This window comes from Thalassophryne amazonica, chromosome 1 (assembly GCF_902500255.1).
Source record: "Thalassophryne amazonica chromosome 1, fThaAma1.1, whole genome shotgun sequence".
Lineage (NCBI taxonomy): Eukaryota > Metazoa > Chordata > Actinopteri > Batrachoidiformes > Batrachoididae > Thalassophryne > Thalassophryne amazonica.
The window spans coordinates 134,669,565-134,685,322 of record NC_047103.1 but is presented as its reverse complement, the minus strand read 5'-3'; the positions used below and the strand labels follow the sequence as shown (position 1 = coordinate 134,685,322).

Sequence of the window (15,758 nt, the reverse complement as noted above, 5' to 3'; positions counted from 1 at the left end):
CATTAACATTTTCTTTAGTATTTAAATGATTTAAACTGGGCAGTATGATGGCCAAATGGTTTGTCTGCTCACTGCCAGAGCAGAAGGTTCCCGTTGAAGGCCACCTGTGCCCATTCTTCATTCAGTACTTTAATGTTTCCCATAATCACCCTGGCAGCCCCCTTCTTCCCAGAATGCACCGTGGCACCAGCAGACTTCCGGCATCTCAGAGAGCATGTTAACCCCCCCTCCAAAAGATATTTAAAGTTTAGTTTTATTTTTGTCTCACAAGTAACAAAAATGCATGTAAGGATGAACTGATTCATTGACCAAAGTACATCAAACTTCACTACAACAGGTGGAGCTGTACCCCATACAGCTGGTCAGTATTGAGCCAGTCCCAGTTGACCCATTATGTCACAGACAAAGTACCTGGTGGTAAATTGACAACAAACTTGGTGAATGGCGAGATCGACAACACTGTAGCACTGTATGTTTAGCATTTGCTGTACGTGTTATTCGTATTACACGAGAACAATCATATCATCTTCTACTTGTAGATCAAAGCCAGGGGAGGAAATTGTGGAGCATGGGCCGAACACCCAGAGAAACTTGAGTCCGACTGAGCATATACATGCAGGAGTTATTCAACTTTCAATTTCATTACCTAGGTGTCAGTCTGACTTTGAAAAATCTGATTTAGCCCAATTTAATTCAAATTAATATGTTTACATGTATTTTTAAATGTGCAATTTTCATACAACAAATACAATGATTAGATTTTTTTTCCCCCCCAAGTGTCCTGTAAACAAACATGCTGATTATGTGAAGTTTCACTGAAATCCACCAAAGAGTTTAGGGGGAGTTGTGCTTACAAGGTTAACCTAACGTTATGTAGTAATTTAATGGTAAAATTCAAATCACCTCCCCTCATAGATGTCAAGATTAGAGCCCGACCGATATTATCAGCCGATATAAGCCCTTTCAAAATACTCACTATCGGCCAAAATTTTGCAGATAGAACGCCGATAATTTCTCATAAACAGAACAGTTATTGGAATAATGTTTGTGTCAGCAATGTAAAATGTCCTTGCACCGTTTGTCCAGTAGGTGGAGCTCTGACTCCATTAAACTGAGAGCTGCTTACACCCCTGCTTAAATGTGTTCACCACCATGTGATCACCAGCCCCCGTAGTTCGCAGTCACACTGCAATGATCGGCTGACAAAAGCATACAAGTAAGTTTATAAGGATCTATATCCTTATCCTGAACCTATATCTAAGTTGCAGCAACAAGAGGTACAAGATCAAATGTATTTCACAACTCTTTTTAAGGATATGTATTTGCTAATTTCACAAAGGTTTAATTCTTGATTGCATTTTGTGAACTTGAAAAATTTTCTCTGTTATAAAGTTAATCAATATGAGGACAAAGCTTCAGCTTTTAGCTCATACCTTTTTTGTTAAGGGTCCAAAAAAGAACATTCTATTCATTAAAAAAAAAAAAAAAAAAAAAAAAAAATCGGCTGCTTTATCGGCTATCGGCAAATCAGCCAATATATCAATTATCGGCATTTTTTTCATCCAAATATCGTTATCAGCATCGGCCTCAAAAATCCGTATCGGTCAGGCTCTAGTCAAGATACAGGACCCCCCCCCCCAACAAAAACAACCTACTTTGCTTGCACGGAACATAATGAGCACATTTACATGGCCACAATGATCTGATAACTGTTAGTAATCAAATAACTGTATTAATCTCATGTGTTTACATGCACTTCAGTTATGTGCTAATTGGGAAAATCGTGGTGTCGCCGACCAAACGTGCGTCATTAGCTGCGGTTCAGGGATTATCACCTTGTTTCTGTTTCAAACTGCACTCCAGTCATCATCTGTTTCAGCGACAGACATCAGAACCTTTTGTACAACAATCATTTCCACATAGATTCAGCATTATTTCATCATAAAAGGCAGAGAAAGCAATTAGAGCGCCGCGGCTACATAAGCTGCTTGCTGATGCGTTCACTGCGCGTCTGTCATTTCAAGGAGTCACCCAGTAACGCCTTGTTTCTGCGTAAAACGGCTTTGTTTCTGCTTAAAACTGACTTTAGAATGATTGAAAATGGACTGCATTTATATAGCGCTTTTCCATCTGCATCAGATGCTCAAAGTGCTTTAAAATTATGCCTCACATTCACCCATTCACACAAACACACTCACACCGATGTCAAGGTGCTGCCATGCAAGGCGCTCACCTTTAAGAGGTTTTACCTTGTCATGTGATGGTTAATAATCACACTGATCCATCTGATCGCTTTGGGTGAAGTGAGTCCATCTTACAGGAGCTGCTGTGGTCGCAAATGACGCATGTGCAGTGGAGGCAGGGCGGACCAATTTTTAGGGGCAGACTGTTTGGTCTGCAACACCGGTTTACGTGATTTCATTAGTTGGATTTCTTTTGAAGTGGAGAAACTGCAGCTCTTGAAGAAAAAGCATAGACTGTATAAATGAGAAAGACAGCAGTCTTTCTTTCTTACTACCCCCCCCAGCGAGGAGGCGCACAGAGTTGATGTGGTTGTGCATGAACACTGAGTAAATGTGACATCATACTTTGAGCAAACTCCGCTCAACTTCATCATACTTGTCTATAAACTGCGTAGTTTGACAAGAAATTTGCTGTTTAGAAAGATGAAACAACACACAAGGGATGTTGAAGCACACTTGTGTCTTCTGGTGATTTTAATTTTTTTTTTTTTTTTTTTTGCCACACAATAGACCCTCTGAGCTTTGTGATCTGATGAAGGATGTTACGAGGCCAGATAACAATGTCGCGCTGTACCTCTGAAAATGTTGAGTGGCAATTGCTTTTACAGATTTTCAGATAAATTAGATTCATTGTATAAATTTACCCAAGAAATCGGAGTATTGAGGAGAAATCCAAGTGCGTTAATCAGATTTCTCATAATCAGATAACATGATCAGATAAAGCAGATTCGCTGTTTACATGACCATTTACTTAGATAACAAGTAATCAAATAGCAACTGTGTTTTTAGTGTACACGTTAATGGGGCCATTGATACAATTCATTCAGCCATACCAGCTGCTTGTATGAATTCTATTCATTCATTTACTCATTTTCTATACCCGTTAATTCCAATTAAGGCTCACAGGGAAGCGAGAGCCTATCCCAGCAGCATTTGGGTGAGAGGAGGGGTACACGCTGGACAGGCCACCAGTCCATCTCAGGGCCAATGAGTTATATATTAGCAGGAATAAAACACCCAAATTAACAAACTGTCAATCTCTATTAAAGAAACCAACAGGTCTGTTGATGTGTGTAAATGGAAAGGTATAATGTATTTAAAAATATATATAATGCATGTTAAAAAATAAGTTCAATTATCTGGCTCAGCGTTTGTCACAAAAGAGTCAAATGTATTACAAATTTTAATATTTTTTGAATTTATTTTTGTTTCTATATTATTAATAACATTAGCAAAAACAACAGTAATAATAACTAATAATGCTAAAATACAATTTTAGAGAAAGAGACAAAAAGAATCTCATTAAAGCACAACAGAAAATATAAAACCAACAATGGACATAAATAAATAAATATAGAAATAAATAACTGTTTCCTGTGAACACCTAGTGACTCTTACACCTCCACTTCATCCCTGTCTTAAGTTAAATGACAATTTGTTTCGGATTTGTTTTGTTTCAATTTGTTAATTTCTTCAGTGATTTCCTCCAGAACTATATGCCAAGCTAGAAAACTGCTGCATCCTAGTAAGGGCAGAATACTACTGGAATTATTTTGAATAAGGAAAGTTGTTTTTTTTTCTCACCAAATAGATATGGCACTCACTGCAGTTGATTGTCTGGAATAGTCCCAGATTGCATTTCAGAGCTTCTAGAATTCAAACATTTTCATGTAGGTGGTGGTGGGGGGTAATTTTGGGTTACAGTTTTTTATTTTGTTTTTCACCACTTACGATTGACATATTCAGGAATGAGAGTCACTTTTGTGCGGATTGAAGTCACTAACTGGGATTCCTGTCTTGTTGCGAGAAAGAAACGAGAAACGAGCTCCAAACACTGCGCAGCTCTCTGCCGAGTCAAGTTAAAACAATAGAGTTCAGTCAAAATTAATACATTCAAAGCAAAACACTGTTTAAATCAACTGACACCTCTTTCTAAATGTTGTAATACAAACAATCGATTGCAATCGATCAAAACGTTTTTTTTTTCCCCCTTCCAAAATGAGACGTCCTGCGCTGACGTGCAGCAGCCGGCTGGGTTCAGCTCAGAGGTATGAAGAGACATTCATGCCAAAATATCTGAAACAAAAGGCTTTTGACAAAAACTACAGATTTTGTTTAGTTTTATTTATGTCCAGAAATCAAGGATCCAGTGACCAATTTCATATTTATTTACTTTAAGACTCAATAAAATGTTGTTGACATAGAAAACCTGTAAAGCTTACTTTTAGTACACAGAAAATTCACAAGCGGTATCGATAAGGGAATCGATAGATAAAATCTTATCAATACCCATCCCTATTAATGATCCACAAAGACAAAATAAAAATAAATAAAAATTATTACACTTATTCTCACTATCAAGTCAGTTTGACAAAGGGTAGCGCTGACATACATGACACATGTGTACAGAGAACTTGTCTTTTGCTGTGGAGAATCTATCACAATTTAAAACCAGGCAGCCTGAACAGTGAGTAGATTTTATCACCTTCCAGCGCTCAGTCTGTAGTCTAAAGAGTCTGTCACACCATGACAGATCAATGCAATGTATGAGAGACTACTACAAATTCTGGGTATCCGTTTGTTTTATTCTATACAAATGCATTGCATTTGTTAATTGTGTTTCTTGTCAGCTGATGTCCAGCAAACCCACTGGAAACTTTTGTGTGTGCTCAAAACTTTGAGTGGACTTCATGTGGCGAGTTATCTCAGTGGTTGCACATTTGGTAACAGTTTTGTCCTGTGCTTGTTTGTTATACAATACTCATGTTCATATCCTGTGTTTGCTTGATGCTTCAGAAAGGGCTTCTGATTGGCCATAGAGCCGGGATGAGGTGGGAACTCAGAACCAGGAGAGAGAGGACAGTCCCTGATGCAGTAACATGCAGTGCAGTTGTTCATTTAGCTGTGTGCATTTCTATCTGTACATCAGAGTGCACCTGTTCGATTCCCTTGGCAAGAAGGGGCTGCAGAGACAGAAGGGTTTTTTTTTTGCTGTCCTTGCCGTTACAGGCACACAACACCGGCACAGTGGAGAAGATGCTTTCAGCACACAAACATAGTAAGGAAGTATGACGCCATGATTCGGACTATTACATCTGTGTTCAGACCTCGGTGAATCCTGGGGCACATACCAGAATTTCCGGACTATACGCTGCTACTTTTTTCCACATGCTTTGAACACTGCGACTTAAACAATGATGCAATTAATTCATGGATTTTTTATAGACTTTCTCATAAGTAAAAATATGTCAATCGATGCTGTCTATTAATTGGCTGAAAGCTGCGGCCCTCACGCGGCATAAATTCACACACACAATAAATATAAAGGCTTACCTGTTAGTTTTAGTGGATTCATCAACACGTCCTGAAGAAAACGCCATCTGAAAATACTGTAATTCATGTCATGATGGACTACAGTTGTGCCATCAGATCAGTCAGCGGAGCCCCCAACTCCCCCCCACACACCTTCCCCAATGCGTCTCTGTCTTTGGGCTACAAATTGAAAAAGTCACAGCACGTCATGAACATCTCATTTTACCACGGACACCAGGCGAACCTGGCTGTACGCAATGACATTATCTCATGATCCACAAAGAAAAAAAAGTTAAAATAATCAGTTCTCTGTGTGGACCAGAGCCACCGCGCGACACTGTGCGCACCAGAAAAACAAAACAAAACATTTACGGTACGCATTTAATTAAAAGTTAAAAAAAATCTAACATCCTTCTGTGTAAATATCTCATGTTACAACATGGAGACCCGCAGCTTATGGACAAGTGCGGGCTATTCATGTACAATTTCTTTTTTTTTTTTTGGAAAACTGGTGGGTGCAGCTTATATTCAGGTGCGCGCTATAGTCCGGAAATTACAGTATATGTCTTGAAACCACAAAAATCATTCTACTGAATGCGGCTTTCTGCTGCTCGTTGAAATGTGACATCTGTCCATCACAGCCCCAAATGCACTGGAGACTGACAGATTAAGCGATATTTTCCAAACTATTTTAATCAGTTTACTCAGCCATAGTGTGACAACACATTAAATTACACAGCACTTGTGTCCTCTGACTGCCACTTGCCCCATCTCCCAACCCCTGCTAACACAGCAGTATAGCTGGGGGGGGCTGAAGAGAGAGAGCGAGAAACTCACGCATTGCCGCAACCCAGCAATTAACATCTCCAGCAGACATCTCTGAGCAATGTTGCTGGATGTTATAAATCAGGAGAAGAGAAACATGCCAACCAAACAAAAACACAGTAAAACAACTGGGAAATAGTAAAGTGCCCAGCTTGTCAAACACACAAGTGCCATCTTGCTACTCCCTTAATCTAAATGTATTTTTATGTAATGGAGAACCAGCTATTTATATCATATGACTTTTTCCAATCACACAGGTATTGTCATGGACTGTATGAGGGCAAATCCACCATGATGTACAACATGTATAAGGAGTCTCAGCCATTTCAACCAGTCTCTGATGGTTAATCTATCTATAAAGAAAGAAGCATCTGTGTGAGTGAGTATGGATTGGCCTCAGCTTTTGGATATGGCTTGCGCATAGCACGATGATGTGCATCCTTAATTATGAAAATTTGGGGAATTAATTTTCAAAACTTTTTTTTGAAACCTTTATTTTAAGTTGACATAGCAATTGTCAAAATAGGCCTAAATGCTATCTCAATGTATGCTGATGAAGAGCAACATGGTGGGAGAGAATGCACACCGAACGAAAGCAAAACTTTGGTGGGATGCTCACCTGACTGAAGGTTGGCTTGTTGTGCAATCTGGAACACCGGTCTCCATGTCTGCATGCGCCGATTTTGAAATAAAAGAACAATTGACCCTGAAAAAAGCGGGGGGGGGGGGGGGGGGGAGATACCATCATTCTGAAGTTAGCCTTTATAACCTCCAGATGCCCTGTTGATGTTAGTTTCAATTAATCTGTTAACACAGCCAAGTAATCTTTGACTGATGAGAAATAATTCCTTAGTGAAAACCGCTTTCACATGTATGCTAACAGAGACACTACAACCCTTGTTGTCTGGTCTTTTCCCCAGAGCGACTCAATTTTTTGGTAGCTTATATCTCCAGAGATGTTTCAGTTTTACTATAAACAGGCAACTCACCCATTCCAAAAGTGCACGCCAGTTCTCACTTCACATAGCTAACAGATTAGGTGATTCTCAAAGTGTGGGCCATGAAGGTATTCCAAGTGGGGGCCATGAGAGGTCAATAAAAACAAGTTTTAGCAAAACATCTTGATTTTCAGATTTGTAATACACATGTGGACCAAACTGTTGGCACACCTACATTTCATGTACATATTTTAATATATGGCAACAAATAAATGTAATCAAAGAAATTTTGTTCAATTAAAATATGTCCAAAGTTATTTGGCAACAAGAACACAACAAAAACGTTTTCATAAAGTAAAACAAAAAAAAAATACTGACATAAAATGTACACTGAACACAATTATTGGCACACTGATGAATTCACAGTATCCTCACTTTCACAGCCAGCTGGGTCATTCCGTGTGAACTCATCATGCCGTGTTCCCACCAGACGACACGCGAGCGACGGCAGCGACAGGTTGCCATGTAATCCCTATGGAAGGATGTGCTGTGGCGCCATAAAAGTTCAAGCCACGCATTGCGACGCAATGGCCGTGAATGAAGCGATTTTGAGCAATTGCCGCGTTTGTGGCGTGATATCACGTCGTGTTGCCCTCCTCCCCAAGTTGAAAAAACTGAACTTTTTCGTCTTGTCGCATTGCAATGACCAATCAGGGACTCGATATGTAGTGACGTGGAGATGTCTGGAGTTTATACTCGATGTGGACATGTCCTGTCTCTGGTAAACAGTCTCTGAGCAGGACCTATGTCCCTTATGTCCCTTTTGTCCTTTATTTCACAATTATGACACAGTTTGAGGGGAGAACGAGCAGCAACACCGCAGCAGCCAGTTTTTTTTTCACGTGCGCACGTGAACGAATCGTCCGCGAAGATTATTTTATTTTTTAACTACACAGATGTATAATAAAACAAATGGTGATTAGTTTATAACACAATTATGACAGAGTTGGAGAGGAGAGTGAGGAACTGCAGCGGCAGCCAGTTTTTTTTTTTCTAAATTGTTCACATGTGTGCGCGAACGGGACAGGAACTCCTCAAACTGGATCCTGGAGAGGTGGAAGTACCGCTGAAAGCGGCTGTCATCCAGACGCAGCTCCTGCAGCAAATAATGAAACTCCCCAAATTGGGAGCGTCTCATGAGGATGTTGTGAGCCCAGGGACGCGCCGCTGGCGATGTCTGTCAGCTTTCCACAACAAATAGAGCACAGCAACTCGCTCCATTTGATGATGCATTGGCGCAAATTTTCGCAGCGAAAGCAGAGCGACACACCGGCCGATGGTGAGAGACGCGAATTTGTGGTGTCGCGTGTCATGCGGTGTGAACGCGGCATCGGGTGCCTCCCACGCCACCGACTCGGATTCTTGTGATTTTTTTTTTTTTGGCAAGTACCTACATATGTCTGATGAACATATGCAAAATATTTCTGCTTAATTCCAAGTAGTTTTTTTAGCTATATATTTTTCAATAAGGGTACCCACAATCCTACTTTTCACTCACTAACGCGTTTTGAGCTTTTCCCCATTTTTAAAAGGTATTATCTCAGCAAAAAATGCAGATATAAAGCTCAAATTTGGAACACACCCTATTTGGGCACCCAGACACAGCAGTAATTTTAAAAAATGGGATACAGAACTAATTTTTCATTCTGTAGCCTCACAAAAATGGCAGTTTATCCATTCTCCCAAAAAAATTACAAAATTTTAAAGAGCTGTACTAAAGAAGGGACTCCATGGATAATCTTAATATTGTAGAATACACATATTTGGGGTACTAGTTATATATGTGTTAAACATGGTGGTCATAACTTGAAGGGTTTTGGAATTACTGACTCTTGAAAACCAAACATGATCGTAGAACGTCAGAAATAGGTCTCCAGTCTCTTTATGATTTGACCATGTGGGCAAGTGCTCAGCCACTTCATAATTTTTTTGTGGCGAGCATATTGATATGCCAACTTTATGACCATTTTTAAAATCTAGCTCAAATGCCTTTACAGTGAAAAAAGCAAAGTAGGGTACTGTAATATGCGCGGACCAATTTTGAACCTGTATTTGTATATTCAGAAAGCAATATATCAGCTCTGAATGGAAGCATAAAGCTCAAATTTGGTATTTACAATATGTGGCACCCCAAAATAATGGATCAACTATGAGAGACAGATTACCGAGCTTATTTTTTCTTTCATGGCATCATAAAATTAGCAATTCAGCCATCAACACAATTTTGTTAGAAAGTTTTGAAGAGCTGTACTACAAGAGTAAATTGAGCGATAATTTTGATATTTCAAGTTTTTGTCTTGGACGTCATTTACACCAAACGGTAAATATGAACAGCATGATTCTGTGTAGCAAATCTGGGGTAGGCAGTTCTCAAAAAGTGAATGACTGAGGGAAAACACCCATGACAACAGTCAAGAAGATATAAGCTTCTGTGGCTGTGACTGGAGAAACTAGTATGTGTGCAACTTTTTTCTATTGCATCACAAGCTATAAATCTTCTAGGTGGAGTGAAACAGGAACTTTGCAGATAATTGGCCATATTGTCAAACAAGATTGTGGTACAATGATTGCAATATAGCAGTGATGAAGGCACCAGAAAGAAAAAGAAGAGCAAGTCCAAAAACTATATGGAGCCATACTTTAAGAGAGGAGAGAGGCAGGCTGGAATTCATGGGAAGGTGTACGGATCATGACAATCAATAAGAAATGGAAGAAGAGCTCTGTTCTATGTGCCACAGGGCACGAGGAGGATAGGTAACAAGAATGGAACAAAGAAGGATTTTCTTTAAAAGAAAACATTTAATTTCATCTACAACTTGCAGGAATGGTCACTGAGAATTGAGCCCAGATTTAGTCTGTTTTAATGTATGAAAATTAGGGATGCCCCAATGCAATTGTAAAGATTGGTGTCAGGATCATTTTTGACTTGTTCATATATCCACCCCGACTTGTCTAATAAACTAGCTGTGACAGTGAAGAGTTGTATTCACAATAATCGTTTCAATTAGTTTGTCCAATCACTTATAGACTCTGAAAATGAATGAACTACATGCACAAATGGCTGCAAGACCTAAAGTCCCTTTCACATTGGCGTATTCGTAGAGCTGCTCATTGCAGTGTTGTGTTTCATTTAAATACGCCAGAAATGCGCGTGTACTCAGTCTTTTTCAGTGTTCCTTTCATACTTGCAGCTGCGTGTGTTCGTGTTTTAATGTGTGTGCACACAGCGTGTATCATGCCGCTATTAAACCAGTTCAGTGCTATTTTCTGCCTCTGTTATTATTATTATTATTTTTGTCTTGGTGGATCACTTCCATTGTGTCCAGATGCTGCTGAGTCTGGCTATGGTAAAGGCTGCCCTGAACAAAACGCTGTGACTCAAACTTTTAATCCTGCGGTTGCACCGATCAGATCCGCTGATTTGATCAAACCTGATTGATCAGGGCATTTGATGATCGCATCGACATGCAGCAAGTTCGCTTTTATTTTAAAGAGTCACAGCTCTTTTCAGATTTGATCGATCAGGGCATTTGATGATCGCACAGACATGCAGCAAGTGCGTGTTTATTTTAAAGAGTTACAGCTCTTTTCAGATTTGATCAGACATGCAGCGAGTGCGCTTTTATTTTAAAGTCACAGGTCTGATCAGAAAGAAAGAAAGAAAGAAAGAAAGAAAGAGAGAGAGAGAGCGAGAGAGACCAACCTCTGTTGTTTTTCTGGATTTCTGAGTTGAGGTTCGATTCCCTGTTCCAAACACACCGGTGCTGTGGGCTGTGTGATCATGTTCTCATGTTCTCCAGCTAACGCACTCAGTTTTTGGTTGTGTACAGGAGCGCAGTGTTGCACAGACTTGCATGCAGTAACGCTGTGCTGCGCAGACCTGCTTAAAACTGTGTCCAGCGTTCTACGCCTAAGAAAATTAAACATGTTTAATTTTTTCCGTCCTACGCGCGTAGCCCTCAACATACTACTGTGCAGGGAGCAAAAACTCAACGTAGAGCTGCTAAAAGTGGGCGTAGAGCTGCTCAACTCAGCGTAGACAATACGCTGCAATGAGCAGCTCTACAAATACGCCAATGTGAAAGGGGCATAATGCTGTATTTTTTGTTAAGGCCACTGCTACTGATGGGTTATAAGCAAACCGTGAACTGCTGTTAGTACAGCACACGTTATTTAAACTACCCAATGTCATAGTTCATGCACAACTCTAACCCCCAGGATTAAGCTTGAAAATTTTCAGCTGCCTGACATTAAACCTGATTTTGGTCCACATATAAAAATTGTACAGAACAGGCTTCTCCCTTTGCGCGCATGCGCAGATAGTGAATATACAAATTTGGCACGGGGTCGTCTCAGTACATATCCTTCCTTATCTCGAGATAAACACGGCCGTTTCTTACTTAATGCAGAAAAAGCAAATCAGTCACATTTAAAAAACCCTTTTACACTACTTCACTTTCGATTTCATTTCACCTCCACTGTGGTGGCGTACAAAGACAACGTTACAAAAATTGCGCCACTATTCAAATTCTTATGGACCAGACTGATTTTTAGTGTCGTACTACGACTTTTACTTAAGTAAAAAAAAAAATCCGAGTACTTCCACCGTGAGTGAAATCATCACCGGCCGTCCGTAAGAACTGGTTTAAATAATGTAACCAATGATATTATGATACTTTGTGAATCATGCACCGGTCAAACCAAACACACACCAAAGTTACTTAGGTGTTGTTTGCACTCTTCACCCAAGATATCTTCACGCTACTTGGCCAAACTTTTATGCACTGCACTGCATAAAAGTTTGCATGCTTCCGCATTTGCCGCCAAACAGGGGGTCTGTCAGCAGAACCACATATTACCACAAACAGCCCATTAGCATCTTAGCTAACGAGTTTCATTCAATGTGCTAGCAAAGCGCTAGCTGCATCTGCTAGCGTTAGCTCATCTATAACTTATAAAAGCAGAGCTCCGACTACAACTACAGCCTCGCTATAATATATATCAACAGCATGAACATACTTTATGTGAAACTCACTTTTCGAGTGGAAATATAAATATAACCCACAGCACACTTACTTGTCTTTTTCTGTACCGAAAATGGATGCCAGATATTCCGCCATTTTCGGCTCGTGGGAGACGCAATGGTTTACGTCATTACGTAAAGCGATACCGTTACGTCTTTTTTTTAAGGCTGCCCGGAAACGTCTCGGAAGGACTTTTCCGGCGCTGGCCGGCCCTAATCTTAAATTCCTCAGTGTAACCCCAAGACCAACTTGAATCCCAAACCTTTATAGGAAAGAAATGTTACATTCACTGGTGGTTAAAAAAGAGAGAATAAGCACCAGAAAAGTCCTTTGAAATTTTTCGCGGCAGTTTGCATCCACAGCTTTATATGCAGAGGCTCTGGCCACTAGATGTCGCCAACACAGCGTTTTATATACACCTAGATCCTTCAGTAGCTGAGCTTCACCGTTTGTTTCACATCTGTACTGTATAATATGTATATGTCATAGACATGACGAGCGAAGCTCTTCAGTATCTCACCATGTCATTTAGGTCCTTCAGACTTTTTCTGAGTGGAGCATGAGCATGGCTAAAACCTTTCAGCTTCTGCTCCTCATCATAAGCTTACGATACAGTGCCCTCCAAACTTGGTATTTCACACATATTATGTTAGAAAGATTAAAAAAGAAAATAGAATTATAAAATCAAACCTTCACTGGGCCTTGTGATAGAATCACAACGATTACCAATCCAAGATGGTGCGACCGCATTTCTTGTGTTTACTCCCTATGACAGGGGTGGCCAAGTTCGGTCCTCAAGAGCCACATTCCTGACACTCTTAGTTGTCTCCCTGCTCCAACACACCTGAATCCAATGAAAGACTCGTTAGCAGACTTTTAATGAGCCTTTCATTGGATTCAGGTGTGTTGGAGCAGGGAGACAACTAAGAGTGTCAGGAAGGTGGCTCTCGAGGACCGAACTTGGCCACCCCTGCCCTATGATGTCTGTCTGTCATCGGTTTGTGGCTTTTTACGGCCGAATTTTTTTTTTTACAACTTTTTGGCGGCCGCATTTCTTCTTTAATTCCGACTGGACTCTATGGTTCTACTTGGCAGAGAGCTACGCAGCATTTGGAGCTGTGTGAACAGAACAGAGAATGATTCTCGTTTCTTTCTTTAATCCTCAATTGACTCACGATTGACATATTCAGGGATGAAAGTGGTGAAAAACAAAAACAAAAAAAAACCTTGAAGCCCAAAATTACTCCAACACCATCCACACAAAAATTTTTGAAATCTAGAAGCTCTGAAATGCAATCTGGGGCTATTCCAGACAATAAACTGCAGTGAGTGCAGCATCTATTTTGGTGAGAAAAAAAAAAAAAAACAACTTTCCTTATTCAAATTCATTCCAGTAATATTCTGCTCTTACTAGGAGTAGTTTTCTAGTTTGGCAGATAGTTCTGGAGGAAATCACTGAAGAAATTATCAAATTGAAAATATGGTTTGACCAAAACAAATTGTCCTTAAACTTAAATAAAACAGGGATTAAGTGGAGGTGTAAGAGACACTAGGTGTTCACAAGAAACAGTTATTTACAGTGAGGAAAATAAGTATTTGAACACCCTGCGATTTTGCAAGTTCTCCCTCTTAGAAATCATGGAGGGGTTTGAAATTTTCATCTTAGGTGCATGTCCACTGTGAGAGACATAATCTAAAAAAAAAAAAAAAAAAAAAAATCCGGAAATCACAAAGTATGATTTTTTAATAATTTATTTGCATGTTACTGCTGCAAATAAGTATTTGAACACCTGTGAAAATCAATGTTAATATTTGGTACAGTAGCCTTTGTTTGCAATTACAGAGGTCAAATGTTTCCTGTAGTTTTTCACCAGGTTTGCACACACTGCAGCAGGGATTTTGGTCCACTCCTCCATACAGATCTTCTCTAGATCAGCCAGGTTTGGAGTTTCAGCTCCCTCCAAAGATTTTCCATTGAGTTCAGGTCTGGAGACTGGCCAGGCCACTCCAGGACCTTGAAATGCTTCTTACGGAGCCCCTCCTTAGTTGCCCTGGCTGTGTGTTTGGGGTCATTGTCATGCTGGAAGACCCAGCCATGACCCATCTTCAATGCTCTTACTGAGGGAAGGAGGTTGTTTGCCAAAATCTCATAATACATGACCCCATCCATCCTCCCTTCAATACGGTGCAGTGGTCCTGTCCCCTTTGCAGAAGAGCACCCCCAGAGTATGATGTTTCCACCCCAATGCTTCATGGTTGGGATGGTTTTCTTGGGGTTGTTCTCATCCTCTAAACATGGTAAGTGGAGTTGATTCCAAAAAGCTCTATTCTGGTCTCATCTGACCACATGACCTTCTCCCATGCCTCCTCTGGATCATCCAGATGGTCACTGGTGAACTTCAAATGGGCCTGGACATGTGCTGGCTTGAGCAGGGGGACCTTGCTGCCCTGCAGGATTTTAAACCATGACAGCATCATGTGTTACTAATGTAATCTTTGTGACTGTGGTCCCAGCTCTCTTCAGGTCATTGAACAGGTCCTCCTGTGTAGTTCTGAGCTTTCTCAGAATCATCTTTACCCCACAAAGTGAGATCTTGCATGGAATCCCAGACCGAGGGAGATTGACAGTCATCTTGTGTTTCTTCCACTTTCTAATAAATAATCATAACAGTTGTTGTCTTCTACCAAGCTGCTTGCCTGTTGTCCTGTAGTCCATCCCAGCCTTCTGCAGGTCTACAGTTTTGTCCCTGGTGTCCTTAGACAGCTCTTTGGTCTTGGCTATGGTGGACAGGTTGGAGTGTGATTGATTGAGTGTGTAAACAGGTGTCTTTTATACAGGTAACAAGTTCAAACAGGTGTGATTAATACAGGTAAAGAGTGCAGAATAAGAGGGTTTCTTAAAGAAGAAAGGTCTGTGTGAGCCAGAATTGTTGCTGGTTGGTAGGGGGTCAAATACTTATTTGCAGCAGTAACATACAAATAAATTATTAAAAAATCATTGTGATTTCCGAATTTGTTTTTTTGTTTTTGTTTTTGTTTTTTTTTTTAGATTATGTCTCTCACAGTGGACATGCACCTAAGATGAAAATTTCAGACCCCTCCATGATTTCTAAGTGGGAGAACTTGCAAAACTGCAGGGTGTTCAAATACTTATTTTCCTCACTGTATTTCTATATTTATTTTTTTTTATGTTCATTGTTAGTTGGTTTTATCTTTTCTGTTGTGTTTTGTTTTATCAGGTTCTTTTTGTCTCTTTACCTAAAACTGTATTATAGCATTATTGGTTATTTATTACTATTGTTGTTGTTATTATTATTAATATATAAATAAAAACAAATTAAAAATAATTTGTAATA

At 40.0% G+C, this 15,758-nt stretch overlaps 1 protein-coding gene across 1 annotated transcript in view; it reads right to left on the bottom strand.

Moving 5' to 3' along the window:
* The window catches only part of LOC117514565 (splicing factor U2AF 35 kDa subunit-like), a 54,444-nt gene extending 41,946 nt beyond the window's left edge, over positions 1-12,498 (bottom strand). The window contains 3 exon segments of the mRNA XM_034175093.1: positions 7,000-7,076; positions 7,079-7,086; positions 12,455-12,498. Of these exon segments, the coding sequence (XP_034030984.1) occupies positions 7,000-7,076; positions 7,079-7,086; positions 12,455-12,498 (129 nt within the window).
* Positions 12,499-15,758: the final 3,260 nt, after the last annotated feature.